This window comes from Kogia breviceps, chromosome 1, assembly GCF_026419965.1.
Source record: "Kogia breviceps isolate mKogBre1 chromosome 1, mKogBre1 haplotype 1, whole genome shotgun sequence".
In the NCBI taxonomy this organism is placed as follows: domain Eukaryota; kingdom Metazoa; phylum Chordata; class Mammalia; order Artiodactyla; family Physeteridae; genus Kogia; species Kogia breviceps.
Window position 1 is genome coordinate 92,422,987 of NC_081310.1, and position 12,783 is coordinate 92,435,769.

At 38.7% G+C, this 12,783-nt stretch overlaps 1 protein-coding gene across 2 annotated transcripts in view; it reads left to right on the forward strand.

The window, feature by feature from the left end:
• The window catches only part of DDR2 (discoidin domain receptor tyrosine kinase 2), a 156,407-nt gene that overhangs the window by 120,038 nt on the left and 23,586 nt on the right, over positions 1-12,783 (forward strand). For both annotated transcript variants that reach the window (XM_059042350.2, XM_067040055.1), the window contains 5 exons: positions 4,011-4,113; positions 5,571-5,802; positions 6,116-6,263; positions 6,655-6,760; positions 10,789-10,972. In XM_059042350.2, the coding sequence (XP_058898333.1) occupies positions 4,011-4,113; positions 5,571-5,802; positions 6,116-6,263; positions 6,655-6,760; positions 10,789-10,972 (773 nt within the window). The remainder of the gene's footprint in view (positions 1-4,010; positions 4,114-5,570; positions 5,803-6,115; positions 6,264-6,654; positions 6,761-10,788; positions 10,973-12,783) is intronic.

Here is a 12,783-nt window from a genome sequence, read left to right on the forward strand (position 1 = left end):
GTGCACAGGTCTTTTACATCTTTTGTCATGTTTATCCTTACGTATTTTGTAATTTTTGATGCTACTGTAACTTGTAATTGTTCACCGCCAGTTTATAGAAACACAGCTGATTGTTGTATATTGATCTTATGTCCTGAAACTTTATTAAACTCATCTTTTAGTTCTAGTAGTAGCTTTTTTGTAGATTTCATCTGATTTCTTACATAACTGATCCTGTTATCTGCAGTTAAAGACAGTTTTATGTCTTCCTTTCTGATATGGATGCCTTTTACTATTTTTTCCCTTGCTTTATTGCTTTATCTGGAAATTCCAAAATAATTTTAAAAATTGAGTTATAATTGACATATAACAGTGTACTAGTTTCAGGTATACAACATATTGATCCTATATTTGTATATATTGAGAAATGGTCACCATAATAAATCTAAGTTAACAATCTATCACATACATAGTTACAAAAATAATTTTTTCTTTTGATGAGAACTTTTAAAATCTACTTTCTTTGTAACTTTCAAATATGTAATACAGATTATTAAGTCCCATGCTGTACCTTGCATCCCTGTGACTTATTTATTTTGTAACTGGAAGTTTGTCCCTTTTGATCCCCTATACCCATTTGGCTCAACCAATCTGTTCTTTGTATATATGAGCTGTGTTTTTTTTTTTTTTTTTTGGTTGTTTGTTTTTTAGATTCCACATATAAGTGAAATCATATGATATTTGTCTTTCTCTGTCTGACTTATTTCACTTAGCACAATGCCCTCAAGATCCATCCATGTTGTCACAAATGGCAAGGTTTCATTCTTTTTTATGGTTAAATAAACCATATATATGGTATGTATGTATATATATATCACATTTATCCATTCATCCATCAATGGACACTTAGGATGTTCCATAACTTAGCTATTGTAAATAATGCTGCAGTAAACATGGGGGTGCATATATCATTTTGAGTAGTGTTTTCATTTTCTTCAGATAAACACCCAGAAGTGGAATTGCTGGATTACATGGTAATTCTATTTTTAATTTTTTGAGGAACCTCCATATCATTTTCCATGGTGGCTGTACCAACTTACATTTCTACCAACAGTGCACAAGCATTCCCTTTTCTACACATCCTTGCCAATACTTGTAATTTCTGATCTTTTTGCTAATAGCCATTCTAACAGATGTGTTCTATCTTGCTGTGGTTTTGATATGCACTTCCTTGATGCTTAGTGATGTTAAGCTCTTTTCATGTACCTGTTGTCCTTCTATATGTCTTCTTTGGAAAGAAGTTAGTTGAGGAATAATTGAAATCTCCAACTATAATTGTGGATTTGTCCATTATTTTGTATTTATTTATTTATTTTTTGCTTCATTTGTTGTGAAACTCTGTTATCAGATGCATAAGTATTTAGGACTGTCATGTATTCTTGATGAACTAGCCCGTGTATCACTGTGAAATACCATCTTTATTCCTTGTCTTGAAACTTTTTGCATCTGGTATTAATATAACCACTTCACCTTTCATTTGATTACGTTTTCATGGTATATTTTTCACTTATTTTCTTGTGACTTATCTGTGTTTTTATATTTAAAGTGTGTTTCTCATAGACCATATGTAGTTTAAACTTGCTTTCTTAAAAAAATCCAGTCTGACAATCTCTACTTTCTAATTAGGGTATGTAGACCATTTATATTTAATGGGAGTATTTATATGATTAACTTAAAATCTATATTCTTGCTATTTGTTTTCTATTTGTCCTGTGCTCTTTGTTTCCTTTTCTTCTGACTTCTTTTCAATTAATTGAATTTTTATGATTCTGTTTTATCTTTTCTTGACTTATTATCTATAAGTCTTTTAAAAAATATTATTTTAGTGCTTGCTTTAGGGTTTGCAGTTAAACCACAGCAAGATAGCACACATCTGTTAGAACGGCTGTTAGCAAAAAGATCAGAAATTACAAGTATTGGCAAGGATGTGTAGAAAAGGGAATGCTTGTGCACTGTTGGTAGAAATGTAAGTTGGTGCAGCCACCATGGAAAATGATATGGAGGTTCCTCAAAAAATTAAAAATAGAATTACCATGTAATCCAGCAAACTGCAAACCCTAAAGCAAGGTTTAGGGTTGAACTAAATAAAGTCTATCTTCAAGTGATATTATACCACTTCACATAGAGTATAAGAACCTTTCAACATGATAACTTCCATTTTTCCCTTTAAGCCTTTATGCTATTGTTGTCATATATTTTACTTTTGTGTATATTGTAAACACCACAATATGTTGTTATTATTTTTGTTTAAATAGCCAATTACCACTTAAAGAGATATAAATAACATTAAAAATCATCTTATATATTTACCATGTAATTGCCATTTTGGGAAATTTGCTGTTATCTTTATCTTTGGTCTTCGGTGCATAATGTGTCCTTTTCCTCTAGATGCTTTTAAAATTTTCTCTTTATTATATGCTCTAAGCAATTGGATTATGATATACTGTAGTGTAGTTTTCTTCATGTTTCTTGTGCTTCAGGTTGTTAAGTTTCTTGGGTTTATAATTTTCATCAAATTAAAACAATTTTCCACCGTTTTTTATTCAAATAATTTTCTGTCTTCCTCCCTCCTCTTTTTCAAGGTATCCATTTACATGTATATCTAGATGTTTGAAATTGTTTCACATCTTACGAATGTTCTTTTTGTTTATTGATTGATTGACTGATTCTCTTTTCTTTCATTGTTTCATTTTGGATAGTTTCTTTAGTTGTCTTTATGTTCCTATTTTTTCCCCTTCAATATGTAATCTGCTTTTAATACCATACAGTGTATTTCATCTCACACATTCAAGTTTTATCTCTAGAAATTCGATTTACCTCTTTTCTCTATCCTCTATAGCTCCCCTTATATTTCTGAACATATGCAACACAGTTATAACTATTTTGGTGTTATTTTCTAATTTAACTTCTATATTAATTCTGAATCAGTTTCAACTGATTTATTTATTTTTCTTATTATTGGTTCTTTTTCTCTGCTTCTCTTAAAGCCTGGTATTTTTTTTTTTTTTTTTTTGGCATGGGACATATCTGTACTAAAAAATTATTCATTGTTTATCTGAAATTTAAATTTAGCCAGGGATCCTGTATTTTATCGGCAAGCCTATGTCCTGAGAGCTCTAGTCCCCTTGACCTCTACAGACTCTTACCTTTGTCTTCTGAGCTGAGGGAATCCTCCAGCCTCTGCCTGAGTTTTCACTCACTGTGCTACAGCCTGGATGTTCTCTCATGGAAGTAAGCTTTTGCAATTGTGGGGTTCATCTTCTTTGTTTCCTGTCTTTCAGGGATTGCTGCCCTTTGTTGGCTGATATTCATTATGTTGAAATCCAATTTTTCATATACTATTCCCATTTTCCAGTTGTTTCACCCAGGAGAATAAATCTGGTCTTTATTACTCTATCTTGGATGGAGGAGGAAGTCCAATTCCAGAGGTTATTATTTTTAGCCAGAGTCCAAAACATGGACTTTGGCCCCCCCAAAGGGGGCCAAAGCTGAGTGTACAGTACCTTTATAGGAGAGGTTTTTTGTTTTTTTTAACTCTGCTCCATAGTTTCATGAAATCAGCTATCTAGGAAAAGAAAATGCTGTGGATCATAAAAGGTACCTAGTGATTATGAGCACTACTCACCGCTGTTGGGAAACTGATTAGAAATGCATGTCTGCTAATAAGGAAATGGGGATGGGCCATAGAGTTATTACCAAAGAAAAGAATAAATCAGCACATAACGGTATTGTCAGAGTTTGGACCATAAGATAAAGTTGGCTGAGGTTCAATGCTTGGAAAATTGAACACTAATAAGTTTGGAGGCAGGGCCAGGAAGAAAAGGCTGAGAGAGTCATAGTGGTCAAACTGGGGTCATAGAGGAGCCTAGTCACTCTTTCCTGTCTAATAATCAATTGCATTGTAGCTGGGGGTCTCTGAAAATAAAATAAAAGGATTTCCTCTCTTTTCTCTTTGGTTTCTCTTGGTTTAGCCATATGCCGCTATCCTCTGGGCATGTCAGGAGGCCACATTCCGGATGAGGACATCACAGCTTCCAGTCAGTGGTCAGAGTCTACAGCTGCCAAATATGGAAGGTGAGAATGGATGCCTCAAGAAAACCTGAGTTCTCGGTTGGACAGAATTACTGACTCAAGGGTCTAAGGAAGAAGCGTGGTACTTAGTGGGAGCTGGTGGGAATGGGGGAAGGACATCAAAGTGGACCTGCTCTGCATGTTTTCAGGTAGAGAATTTGGGGCCCAGCAGCACGTGCTGGTCTAGCAACCTCACCCCAACCACAGGGGCCCTACAGCCACACCACCCACAGCAGATCGGCTTATTGATATGCAGTGCACTTGATTTATCTCACGTTCTCACCATGAGCTACTGCAGGAAGTGGACTACAGTGGTACATATGGAAAAGTGCAGATTAGGTAGGTCACTGAGAGTTAGGAGACACAGTCCTCTTCTCAGTGGGTGTCTGTGAAACATCAATCACAGTGCAAGGCATCAAGGCCTGAAATAGACATTGAGGCATCCAACAAATTCTTCCCTCCTCTCAAGGATACCTCACATAGAAGGGCCTCCCTCATCCATAAATAAAAAATATTGGGTTTCTTGTGATCTAATATCAGGGATCCTTTAAAGCAATAAACTATTGCTTGTCATAAATTATTGTCAAAAACTATTCAGCTTGTTAGGAAGTAACCTTCTTCCTGGAATCTACTTCTTTTGGTGTAAAGCATTGATTTCTGTTAAAATGGAAGCATTCATAGGAAAATCAACCCTGTAAGACCATCTCCATGATTTCTGTCTTAGTGTATGAAAGATTAGAGTGATGTTTGGTGCGGTTGGAGGGGAGCAACAATGAGTAGGTGCCATCTGTGAGAGAAGGCACATTCCAGGGAAGAGCGAAAGGGGTAAGAGGGTCCCAAAATAAGCTTTATAATGATTTTACAGTTTTGTTTGTGGGTAGCTCAGCCTGGAGGTAATAAAATGAAACCAGATTATTTACTATCCCCTGACATTCTCTTACCCCTCACTTTCACCATAGGTTTCCATGGCTTTTTGCTGAGCTGCCATGCTCACCCTGCTGGTTAAAATTCCACTACATTACACAACCCACACTGCAGATCTTATGATTCCTCCCTCCCCACTCTTATAACTTGATATCCAGGCAAGGAGTGTTAGTCTTGTTATGCTGAGACTGAAAATGTGGGGTGGGGGTGAGGGTAGGAAGGGTTTCACTGCATGGGACCTCCCTTGAGATCTCTAAATCAGGGTGGGAAATAAAGGCTCCAAGTCATCTGAAGGCCTCTAGCTCCCTGGTGGTGACTGTCTTTCTGGGTTTCATGGTGCCCCAGGAAGAGGGAACTGACCACAAGTGGGTACTGTGGTGACAGTCAGACTGGTAGGGAGAGCCCAAAAAGTCCATCTGGATTGGACTCCCAGCCTGCTGTCTCTCTTCAGCACTGGGCAGCTGCTTGCTGGGGACTGGTAAATAACTCTGTGGTTTCATGTTTCCTTCCTCTACTCCCAACCCTCGTCAATCAAGGCTGGACTCAGAAGAAGGGGACGGAGCCTGGTGTCCTGAGATTCCAGTGGAACCTGATGACCTGAAGGAGTTTCTGCAGATTGACTTGCACACCCTGCACTTTATCACTCTGGTGGGGACCCAGGGGCGCCATGCAGGGGGCCATGGCATTGAGTTTGCCCCCATGTACAAGATCAATTACAGTCGGGATGGCACTCGCTGGATCTCTTGGCGGAACCGGCATGGGAAACAGGTGAGAAGAAGACACATCCAGACCCTGGGATGTCCGAGACCATATTTTGACTTAGGCTAGAAGAGGAAGTACACAGGTTGTCTATCTAGGTATGTGTGTCCGCAGACCTGGGATGCCCCTGTAAATGTGTGACCCAAGATGAAGGAGGGTGGGGTGGGGGGCACACATAGGGATATCAAGGCTGCTGAGTGGATACATTCTGCTCCTTGAATTAAAAGGAGAGTTTCCATCAAAGAGATAATGACTTGGGGAATGAAGAAGAGTCAGCATAACTTCATAACATCTTCTCACTCTTTCTTTTATCTCTCCTCAGGTGCTGGATGGAAATAGTAACCCCTATGACATTTTCCTAAAGGACTTGGAGCCACCCATTGTGGCCAGATTTGTCCGCTTTATCCCAGTCACTGATCACTCCATGAATGTGTGCATGAGGGTGGAGCTTTATGGCTGTGTCTGGCTAGGTAGGTCTCTAGAGAGAGAATGTAGACCTTATTAAAAACCCCAGCCCCTGGGAAATAAAGGTAATCAAATCAGAAAGAGGAATTACTTACACCAAGAATTTCACCAGAATTACTAATCACCAAGAAATGATCCCTTCTTGGTTAGAGTAAAGAAAGGAATATTATTCATCCACCCAGGGCTTGGTGCCCCACACCTGGCATACTGCATTCCAAGTCACTTTGCTGACTGCTGCTGAGGAGTACTCGCTGTGTGCCCAGATTGAGTCTTAGGTGGACACATTGCTCAAGATTGCAGTCTTGAAGCCTCAGGTAGTTCCCTGGGATAGTTGTTCTGAGCAGCAGGTGCATCTCCTTCCCAAAGGCATTGACACATCTGTGTTTCCTTTGGCAGATGGCTTGGTGTCTTATAATGCTCCAGCTGGACAGCAGTTTGTACTACCAGGAGGCTCCATCATTTATCTGAACGATTCTGTCTATGATGGGGCTGTTGGGTACAGGTAAATTCTGGGAAACTTTAATCATCAGAGTGGGGCAATGGCCACCATAAGAGAATAATATTTCATTATGGCCTGGGCACAATAATCAATGACTCAATCAGTCAACTAGCCAATGTTTATGTAGCCCTTATACTAGGCATTGTGAGATACATTTAGATGAAGTAAAATATGTAGTCTTTATTTGGAAGGAACTAAGAGTCTGGTTTGGGAAGACAAAGTAATCAGAAGGAAAACAACAAATTATACAAAGTAAGGGCTAAACTTTGTGATATGGCTCTAAGTACGGTAGCCATAATTTTTGACCCTCAAGACAAGATGTGTGGTCTGACACAAATAATAGCCTACTTATGGAGACAAAGGGAGAGAAGATTTGAAGTTACAAGTATAATAAACTGGACAGATAAAGAAGTTCAGAAAGAATGAACCCCAGAAATGTAAATGCTTTAGACATTGTGAAAAGAAGGAGACTATTAAGGCTTACAATAGACAAGGAAAGATTCTAGGATGAGACGATAATTGGAGCAGAGGAGGTAGGTAGAGGGGAGCAGAGGAAGGGAGTCAGGGATGATGACCAGAATAGCCTGACTATAGCAGAAGCTAGAACTGGGAACAGTAGAAGACCAATGGATACTTGAAATGAACCAAAGGGAGGGCCATGGTGAAGTATGTTCAGATACAGAATGAATTTAGGGTTGGATAAGAGATGTTCCCACCTACCCCAATTCACTCCAAGTCTTGCCGTTCTTCTTCTACCCCACTTCAACACTTTTCTCTCTTAGGTTAATCTTTGTCTGCAAAGATTGAGCCTGGCAGAGAGGTTAGACCACAGTGAAGTCCACACCAGATGATGGAGGTTGCTGGTGGTTGAGAGAGAGATTAGTGAGTCTCAGGAAGAGGAGTGTGGAATTACAGCACCTCCATTGTCTTGGGTGTGAAGAATAAACTACTGCCTTCCAGCTTCCATGCCTTGTGTGAAGCTTCCATGCCCGACTCATCCAGTCTTCTATTACTAATCACTTCCTTTCCATCTACTTAGTCACTGTTCTTCCCCTTTTACATGATCTGTCTTGGCATCATTTCACTTAGCCACACCCAACTGCCATCAACTCGAGGCACAGAGGAAATCAGAGTTCAATTGAATTCAGTTGAGTTTAGTAAGTCTTTGCTAATCAACTCTTACTATGTGCAAGGAATTTGGTAGGGATTCAAATTTAATAAAGTCATTGGTCCTACCTTTAAGAAGCTCACAGTTAGGAGACTAACTGTGGAGACTAAACCAGGATATAAATTACTATGATACAAGCATAAGAGTAAGAGATACACAATGAGTGCTTTGGGATTCAAAGAAACAAGGAAGCTATAGAAGGAAAACAGAGCATTTGGAGTGAAAACACCTGGATTCATGTTATAAAATTATTTCTGTTTGCTATGAGGCTGAAGTGATAAAAAAGTATATAAGAAAAGCATTTTGTAGAGATAAAGTACTATATACATGTAAGTTATTATCTGATTGGAGGACCAGTTAAAACATAATAGAATAGATGAAATCTGAAATGACCCCAAAGGATGGGTAGAACTTTCACAGGCAAAGAATCTTGAAATGGCATTTTAGGCAGAGGGCATACCATGATGACAAAAGAATCATGGTTGTAAAGTTTAGGGGAATGTCTGGGAAAGATCAGCAGTTTAATTAACTATGGGCCATATTTATGTAGCAAGGCAGTAGATTAGAAGCATAGCAAGGCGGATTTTGTCATATTTTGGAGCAACTTGAATGTCAGGGGCCAGGAAGAATAGGGGAGGAGGAGGAGTTGTTCTTCTTTACCAACATCATCAACACAATGTGTCACTGAAGGTTTTTAAAGCTGGGGAAGAACATGATAGGAGCTGTGCTTCAGACAGATTAATCAAGCTGCATTCAAAGGTTAGATTTGAATAGGAAGGGAGGAAATGAGGGGGACATTTTCTAATTCCAAATTCTGTCAGATGAAAAGAATAAATGACCCAGGCCATAATGCTGACTGTGGGAATGGGAATGAGAAAGATACTCATTTAGGGAACATTTCTAGTCTGATTGGATACAGAGGGCAAGACAGTAATGTGAGAAAAAGAGTTAGATGAAACAATAGTCTAAAACAATGGAGATGACATTTATTCATTCAACAAACATATTTTGAATGCTTATCATGTGCCAGGGACTCTTAGTGGATATGGAAGAGAAGTATAATTGACAGAAGTGGGAGACCTAGGTGAAGGACTTCGTTTAGAGAGTGATGATGATGGATTCAGTTTGGAATATAAATTCAAGGGACTGACAGCACATTCAAATAGAGAAATAAGGCAGGTAACTGGAAATATGGCTCTGGATGAACCCCAGAGGAAAGATAACAAAATAATCACAGAGATTTAGACACAGTCAGCTTCCACCTAATAATTGAGGTCATGAGCTATCTAGCTGTGGGGTGGCTAAGTGATGAGATACAGAGTTACCTAATTCAAGCTCTCAGGAAATAAATAGTCATAGTAGCAAAAGTTACTTATTTAAGTTTAAAAAAATTCTAAAAGTAATATATACTGTTGTAGAAATTCTAACAATTCTAAAGTATATGAAGTAAACAGGGAAAGTTTCTCTCCTTATTGATTAAATTTTGATGAAAGAGAAATTGAATAAGCATTCCTTTTAATTTGTACTGCTTTTCTGAAGATTTTCATGGGGATTTATTTTTCTGGGGATAATGGGAAATATATTCATTGCAAGTAAACTTATGTTCTCCTAGCCTTCTGATCTGTAGAGAGAAGAAAAAGATGGCAAAACCTTGGAAGGGAGATCCAGGCTCTGGTCACTGTGGATAAGGCCAGTCAAATTTTATAATTTGCCAAACATTTTTCAATGAACAAATATATTTTAAAATGTACCTGTAAGGCTGGCATAATCACTCTTAATCCTTTTTTTTTTTTTTTTTTTGGTAATTCACAAATTTTACATAACATTGGTCTGCCTATAACCTCATGGGTCACATGGATTATTGCTTGAGTGTGAATATCCCAATCTCTTCATTTGGGAGACTCTTGACATATTTTCCAGAGCTTGAGGAGAGAGAAGTTCCACACAATGGGTTCTTGTTCTGTCCCTCCATAAACAGAAGGAAGGAGGTCTCTTTATGTTCTTCACATAGTCAAATTAACATCAATACACATCCATCCCACCCAGCAGTCAGGCTTCTGGCAAACTCAGCCATTCAAACAGAGCCTTACACTCGGAAGTGAAGAGGCTGCCAAGCTAGAAAATAAAGCGAAATCCAGTGCCTGAGACTCTCATGTGGTCCATGCATCTTACTCCATGAGTCTAGTATTCTGCAAATGTAATTAAAGTTAAATATAAATCAGTATTTAAATTTGTTAGAAGTTACTTTTTCCCCCTTTTGTTCGATATCGAATCAAGTTGTTGGAGATGTGGGGTAGAAGAAGGCATGACTGGCTTCCCTGGATTTGATTCACTGAACAATGACAACATGCAGTCAAAGGAGAGTCAGAAAAGTTTCCAACCAGCTCTGGGACCATTTATTTAGTGATGAGCACGTGCCACCATCTGCTGTAGTATTTGTTCAATGCATTCATTCATTTACTCATTAATGGATGAATTAGTCAAATGCATTTGATAATATTGAATCATTATATAAAGACTTGTTATGTTAAGTATATAAGAACAGGTAAGGATACAATAGATCATAGAAAGATTTTCATATAAAATCATTTTAAAAAAGGTGTTTAAAAGCTTTGCTATTGTAGAGTTAAGCATCAAATATTTTGTAAAATTTATTTATATGAAATTCTTAGTTCTCCACTGATGCAGGATAAATGAGTCAGTGCTACTAAATATATTGGATTTTTCATAATTCTTCAACCTCCAAGATAATCAGCTCTTACAAAACCTGGGGTGAAGAAACTGGGTAAAAGCTCTTCCATGAATATGTAATTAACTCCAGGTTCCTCTCTCCCTTTTCCTCCTCCTCTTTTGGCTTGAGCAGCATGACTGAAGGGCTGGGCCAATTGACCGATGGGGTGTCTGGCCTGGATGATTTCACCCAGACCCATGAGTACCATGTGTGGCCAGGCTATGACTACGTGGGCTGGAGAAATGAGAGTGCCACCAATGGTTACATCGAGATCATGTTTGAGTTTGACCGCATCAGGAATTTTACTACTATGAAGGTCAGTGGAGTTAGGTGTAGAAGCCAAAATCATGGTGTAGGGAAAAAGCATACTGGAAAGAACCCTAGGGTGGTGCCAGCAGAATGACATTCAAGTACATATTCTGCTGCTAATTAGCTGCATGCATTTCTGGAGTCACTTCATCTCTCTGGGCTTGTTTCTTCACTTGTAAATAAGGATGTTAGATTAGGTCACTGTTTCACAATGTATTTGGCTGTTGTTGTTGTCTCAAAACCAGAGTGGAAAACAAAAACAAAAACAAAAAAAACCAGAGTGGACATATCCATTATGCAAAGTGGGCACAGTGTCTGGGACCCATGATACTTGTAAGGCCCATGGAAATGGTTTAACTTCTTTTACTGTCAGAATAAAAGAAATGAGCTTTAAAACGTCAATAGTTATTACCTTTTTAACAAAACAGCTGTAAAATATAATTTTAACATATTTTTTTGTGGAGGGAGTGATCCACAAAGGTGGTAGTGATGAGGGCCCTTGGAAGTCATTCCATAGCCCTGCCCAGCGCTCTTCAGGGAGGGGACACACTCTTATCAGTAAGGGTGTCTCATTGCAGCTCTGATTCTCAATGGAAGAAGAAGGAGCTTTGTATTTTGAACCACTTCCCACTCCTGAGTGTTTTCTCCATGCCCACAGCACTAAGAAATCATGATAGAAGATCCCATACTGTTCTGTTCCCAGAGTTCTTTGTTTCCTATCTATTATCATTTATCTGTCTATGTGTCTGGTTCTTTTACTAGACCTCAAGCTCCTTCTCAGACTCTGTTTTCTGATCTTTGTACCCAAGCGCCTGGCACATAATATATACAGGCTCAATAAATGTTTGCAAGTGAACGAATGTATCCTTTATTGCCTACTCTAGCCATTTATGTTTATAAATATCTCTGCCACCTGGGGTAGAAGGAGGAGGAGATATGGTGAACATCAATAAGACACTGAAAATATAATAGTATTTTCCTAACTATAAACAGAAACTTGAAGAAGGACTGGGGCCAGGCAGGAGGAATCTCTGTGACCCCTGGCTGGGCCACGATCCGGATTCTAGACCTCAGGGCCAGGGTTTCAGTTTGTCTTCTCTGTGGGACCTCCGAGACTCTTTGCCCAGTCAGAGGAGTTGGTTATCCAATGAGTGAGATTCAAGGGTAAGGAGAGGTGGTTTTTCTAAGGCCTCAAATGTAAATTATTAGGTTTTTTGTTTGTTTTTTCTGAAACACCATCACCCAGAAGTCTGTATTAAAATGCAAGTATTTTACCTCAGAGAGTGTAAAACAACAACAACAAAAAATCACTGTCTTAAATGCAATAGCAGAAGTTATTTTATCAGTTAATTATTACAGAGTAGTTAAGAGTGAGTAGGTAAATTTCATTGAGTACTTGGATGGAAGCTGAAAGACCTGGGAAAAGCCCAGATTGGGTGTGCTCTGGGGAGAGTTAAGTGCAGACCATGAGAAGAACTGGAGGAGGGGACTTAAGGCCTGATTTCCATTTTCTCTGGGGTAGGGCCTTTCAGGAGAGCCTACCCTGGATGTAAGGGTTGAGGACCTCTCTGTTGGTATGGTGAGTTTCCTGATACTTAGCTCAAACGATCGTTTTTCCTTTTCTCTTACTCAATCCCAAGTATGTTTCAGAGAGAAAGGAATGGAAGAAAAGTCCATGCAAAAAGTGACCAGATTGGATGTTAAACCTGAATTCTAGGTTCTGGGGGTAAACAGATGAATAAGAAATGGTCCCTACCTTGGGGCAATTTGCAGTTCAGTGGGGGAAGACACTATTTATTTGCAAAAGAAGGTATGTAG